Genomic DNA, 5,668 nt, shown 5'->3' with positions numbered 1-5,668 from the left:
TAAGGCCGCCGCGATGTCGGGTGCGACAGAATGGCGACTCCACTGGGGACTTTAGGACTAAGCTTTGCTATTTGTCTTTTTTATTGCTAAACACTTTTTGTCGTACCGTTTTTTGCTTTTTTTTTTATTGTTTTAACATGTATAGTTATTCATGTTTATCATGCATATATATTGGATATGGATCTAAGGTCTTCACACATCACTTATCTCATTTTTTACATGTGGTATCAACTTTAGGATAAGTGGAGGAGTAACGGCACCCCAATGGCTTTAGCCTGGGTAAGGCTCGTGAAACTATCCAACTCTCGCATGATTGTTTGCTCGATAGTGGTTGATATGCCGAACTGATATTACTCAGGGCCTCTATCTTCATACTGCTTGTAAACCTCATATCAACCTTTTGAGGGCGATCACTGAGCATGCGAAAGACCTTTGAGACTAGATAGCAAAATTAACCTGAAACATTTAATGATCAAAACCTATCCTTTAGGTTGATCCCTGCATAACTTTACTGAGATAAAGCTTAAACGTGTAAGCATCATTATTACAAGGCTTTTTGGGTGATATAATAACCGTTGTTCCTAAGACAACAATTGTTGAGCATAGACTCTAGTCTGAATTCTTGCAAATGACCGAGGGAGACTGCTTTAGACTGGATGTCGGTGAGATACCATTACTGCTTAGTGAAAGACACCAAGAATGTGGCTGAAAGCTCAGATGACAAAAAGCTAAACAGATCTCCTCTCGGCATTGTAATGAATATCGGATTCGAATCTGACCACACATTTTAAAAAATAGCGATCATTATGTCACCCCCCAAAAGGCAAATCCATACCCAATATGTTGTATTCATCTTCATGCATGTTTGAACATACAATTATGACCTGTCATAATATTGCACTCCAGGTGAAATATAGGTCCCCCATCGAAACACGCTTATAACACTTAATTGCGAAAAATAAATAAATGGAAAACGAAGAAAAAGCCTAGTTGGAAGCCCAACACCGAAAAGAGACGGAAAGTCTTAGAGAAGAAGTCACAAAGCTTACTAGCCTACTTGAATAGGCCTTAAGATCTAAACCAAAAGAAGCAAAATCTACAACTCAGCCTAAACCTATGCTCGGAAATCCATAGAATCTGGGGGCAATTGAGGTGTCTCAATAGGCTATGTATTTCCAATTTGCTCAACTAGCATATCCCATTAGAATGTCATCTACCATTGACCTTACAATAAAGGAATCTCAAAAGAACGAGATAGTAAAATAAGATGGCCTGGATAAATGGGCTGCCTTGGAACAAAGGCTGAGGGCATTTGAGGGAACTAGCTTACGTGACCACATAAAAGCTGCTGAGATGTGTTTGGTACCTAACACAATCATTCCTAGGAAGTTTAGGGTGCCAGAATTCATCAAATATATATAAGCTCAATGCCTTGTAACTCATCTCAAGGCATACTACAACAAAATAGATGAAGGAGGCTATAACGAGAAACTGCTGATTCACTTCTTTTAAGACAATTTGAGTGACATTGCCCTCACTTGGTATATGTGGTTGGATAAGACTAAGGTTAAAAGATGGAAGGATTTAGTTGATGCCTTTATGAGGCAATATAAGTTCAATATAGACATGAGCCCTGATTGGTTAAACTTGCAAGCTATGGAGAAGGACAACAAGGAGTCCATAAGGGAATACACCCGAAGATGGAGGGAGATAGCTGTACAAGTTAACCCTCTTATGTTGGAAAAAGAGATGATTAGTTTATTTTCCAACAACTTTAAAGCTTTGTACTTTGAATACTTGGTTAGAAGCTCTGCACAACATTTCACTGACATGGTTGTTATAGCTAAGAGGATTACACAAGCCATTGGATTTGGTAAGATTGCTAACCTGAGTGAGAAGAACAGGTTCACTGAAGGTGGTTGCCAAGACACTTATCATTCCTATAGTTAATTGCCTCACACCAACTCCCAGAAATCAATTATCTTGAAGATAAAGCTATGGTGATATTAGGTCAAGAATGATCTACAAATGACTTGAATTGACTATTGAAAAGATGCCCTTGTCAAGGAGAATAAACGATTGAAAAATTCTAGAAATTCCAATCAATGATCACTAAATGTTTAGCCCCTTTATATATTATCATGCCAGTGTTCATAGCCCAAGATGTTGGCATGAATTCTTTGTTGTTAAACTTCTTTTCCAAAGTTTCAATGAAATAATGAGTTTGTCATTTAATCATGTTTACAACCAAGCATTATTCATTTTCTTGAGAGAGTTTGCTTATAAAAACTCACAAACACATCTTTGAAGCCTTGCACGATCTCATAGATGCAATTCATCTCTCTTATCAAAATCAGTTTCCTTATTGGAGTTTTGAAAAATTGATCTAGCATTTTGATTTCAAAAGTAATTTGATGTTTATTCAAAAAATAATATTTTTGACATTCTACTTGTAAAATGACAAGTGAATCAAGCAACTCCATCATTGAGGTGACTAAATAAAAAAAAAACAAAAAAAAAAAAAAAAGAAATGAATAAACACCTTTACCCCATTACTCTTGAATCATGTTTTTTTTAATGTATGAATAATGGTATGTAGTGAACTTGTTGCTTATAACTCATGAAATGCATCTTTGCAAAGAATAAACCATCATACTATACGAGGGCAAAGTTTATTGATTATAGCTGCTCGCGCTTGAAATGAGGAAAGGCCATCTTTGTTATTTCCTTTCACGTTCTAAAATAAATACATCCCTTGTAAACCCTTTTTGAGCCTGAACAATTTTTTCTTTCATAGAAAAAAAATCCCGACTAGGATCACACCCCACACTGGGGGCAAGTGAAATTTCAATTATCAAGAAAGATGATAAAGCTGTGAGAAAGCCAAAAGTCAAAAAAGCTCAAGAAACTCAAATGCTAGGGGGCATGCCCAAATCACAAGAAAAAGTGATAACCAAGATAAAGTGAGTATGCTCTATAAGCAAAGCAATGAAAAAAAAAAGCAACAAATCAAAGAAGAGCGGCAAAAGAAAATATGAATGACATCAATAGTCAAACTGTTAATAGTGATTCTCAGTCTTTGAAGCCCTGAAACACTCTTTGAGCCTTATGAATCATTTTCTTTCATAGCCAAAAACCACAGCCTACGTTACGTGCCTATAGAAGTCCTTTCTAATCAAGCAAGCAAGCAACCTAGAACAATAAACAATGCTCTCAAAATGCAAAGAATACTTTTTCATAAGATTCATGACATCAAGAATAAACTATTCATTATTATTCATGCTGATAAAAATAAATGTGCAAAAAGAGACAAATTCTTCTCATACAAAACCTCGAGCTTTTTCTCGAGCCCTCCACTCTGAAAACTTATAAAAGCAAAAGGTCATAATATCATGACATATTTTCACCGAAGACCGCATTGCCAAACACAAGAACAAATAATCTCTTTTCCAAGAAAGAAAAATAACCAAGGAGTTGCAAGATTTCAAAAGCAAATTGTTTTAGACTCACATCGAAATAATTTTTTGTTTTCAAAATGCAAGATCAAGATTTCAAGATTCATTCTAGACCCATATTCCTTCACCAAACAGAAAAAAGGATAGATATGAGAGAATGACCTCTTAGAACCATTATTTGTCCAAATCACTAAGAGAGCACACTTAGAGGCAATAACCAATACAAGGAGGCAACATTGTGTTTAAAAGGAAAAATTCTAGAAAAGGAGATGGTAATTTCCTTTAACCAGACAAGGGGGCATTTTGGTTTACAAAAGACAGCTTGATCCTTTCAGCAAGTGACACCGAATGTTTCTAGCAGTGAAACGAGGAGTAATGAGTGATCCTCTTAAATTATTTGACAAATCAGAAAATCTTTAGCAGACAAGTGGGTCACGATGGGCACCAAAAATGCTGAGTTATACACTTAAATTTGGAAATAGACTTATATGAGCCAACTCAAGTGGGCTAGAAAGCTAAACGACAAAGATGACTCAAATCAGATAACAAGATCTCACCAACCTAGCAACAAGAAGATTAAGAAGAAATGGGGGCCTATATTTCAAATCAGGTAAAGATGTATGCATATCATTTAAACTTTGAGACCTTGGACAATGAGTTTTGTAAATTTTTATTAGAGAAAATTCTAACGAAATCCATCAAGTGGAAGGCCAACTTGAAATGGCAAGCATTGAAATTACTTTTGAAAAATTTTCACTTTTGAGAATTTTTCAACCTGGGCAGGTCGCCCATGAGAATTAGGCTACTGGAAAAATCTCTCTATTTTTCCACTACCTTTCATTTTCCACTCCTGAGGTAGCGCATTTCCTATCCTACCTCCATTTGAGCGTGCCTTCGAGCCCTCGACCATCAAAGGTAGTGCATTTCCTATCCTACCTCCATTCGAGCGTGCCTTCGAGCCCTTGTCTTATTTCTTTTCGAAAGCGTCTTCGAGCCCTTTGCAATAAAAGTTTGGCTGTGAAACCAAGCCCCCGTCGAAAGGCAAGAAATTTTCTTGTGAATTTTGGCAGCTAAAAGTACTTGTTGTATTCGGTGAAAACCCTTCCACGTTTGCTAGCATAAATGGTGCTGTTTGGTTTAGAAATGGGCCAGTAGATGTAGTAGTAGTGCAAGCAGGAATTAGCTCAACTAGATTCTGAAACTGGCTAGGTTGTGACGATAATGTAGGGATAGCTTGGTTTTGTAACAGAGAGCTGCAAAGCTGGTTTTCTTGTAGTTGCTGAAAAAACAGGTCTGAATTTTCTTGTTTCAACGATGATAGAGTGGTGGATAGTCTAAAAATATCAGGATTTAGTAGGGCTTGAGTATTGCCCACCAAGGTTGACAGAGTGAGTAGTGATGATGGGTTACACAAAGTTGAACTCAGAATAGAGGATAGGTCAAGAAGATCAAGACGTGAGGCATGAGTCACTGGGTCAATTCCATTTCTAAGCAACCTTTTCCTTATATGAGTGTTCCAATAATTCTTGATTTCATTGTCAGTTCTTCCTGGTAAACGAGCTGCGATAGCTGACCACCTAAAATTGAAAAGAAACTTGGAATTGTTATCCTAATTATTCAAGTTAATTTATGACTATCATGGCAGAAAAATTGTTATTAATGACTGGCATACTAATCCTACAAGATACCAAGGAGAAAAAATATCAATAAAAATCAAAATCCGAAGGGATAATAGTCTTACTTGTTTCCCAAAATACTGTGAAGTTGAATTATAGTCTCTTCCTCCTCAAATGAAAATCTTCCTCTCTTGATATCAGGCCTCAGGTAGTTTGTCCAACGAAGACGACAGCTCTTTCCACACCTTTGGAGCCCTATACAATGAATGCAACAAGCTAAGTTATAAGAAAAATAAAGCAAAAAATCCATCATCCATAAATTAACGATCACACACACACACACACATACCAGCATTTTTGGGGAGGGAACGCCAGTTTCCAGGTCCCTGAAGTTGAATATAAGCGGTGAGCTTTTGATCTTCTTCAGGGGTCCAGGGACCTTTCTTCATGAGTCCATTTTTGTCACAGCAAGGTGCTCTTCCCATTGATATAGTTCCGTGTTCTTTTTTCTTGCAATAGTGCTTGTGGTTAAGGCTTTGTAAGGAAGGAGACAAGGTTGTTAGAAGGAGAGAAAGTGGGCTAAGCTGATCTTAAAAC

The 5,668-nt window shown here is 37.0% G+C and overlaps 1 protein-coding gene across 1 annotated transcript; it reads right to left on the bottom strand.

Annotated features, from left to right (window-relative positions):
• Nucleotides 1–5,192: 5,192 nt before the first annotated feature.
• Nucleotides 5,193–5,650, bottom strand: LOC105119731 (myb-related protein Myb4-like). The gene is made up of 2 exons (XM_011017903.1): nucleotides 5,421–5,650; nucleotides 5,193–5,326 (listed from the first exon to the last, which is right to left on the bottom strand). The coding sequence occupies exons 1-2, from the start codon at nucleotides 5,554–5,556 to the stop codon at nucleotides 5,193–5,195; spliced, it is 270 nt and encodes an 89-aa protein (XP_011016205.1). The 5' UTR covers nucleotides 5,557–5,650.
• Nucleotides 5,651–5,668: the final 18 nt, after the last annotated feature.

The sequence above is a fragment of the Populus euphratica genome, unplaced genomic scaffold (genome assembly GCF_000495115.2).
Source record: "Populus euphratica unplaced genomic scaffold, PopEup_1.0 scaffold3405.1, whole genome shotgun sequence".
Taxonomy (NCBI): domain Eukaryota; kingdom Viridiplantae; phylum Streptophyta; class Magnoliopsida; order Malpighiales; family Salicaceae; genus Populus; species Populus euphratica.
The sequence above is the reverse complement of the archived record's forward strand: the minus strand, read 5'-3'. Positions and strand labels throughout refer to the sequence as shown.

Bases quoted from the DNA above. Each gene is read 5' to 3' on its own strand.
- LOC105119731 (XM_011017903.1), bottom strand. From the start codon at position 5,556: ATGGGAAGAGCACCTTGCTGTGACAAAAATGGACTCATGAAGAAAGGT. The intron at 5,327-5,420 runs GTATGTGTGTGT...TTCATTGTATAG, and splicing joins TTCCCTCCCCAAAAATGCTG to GGCTCCAAAGGTGTGGAAAG.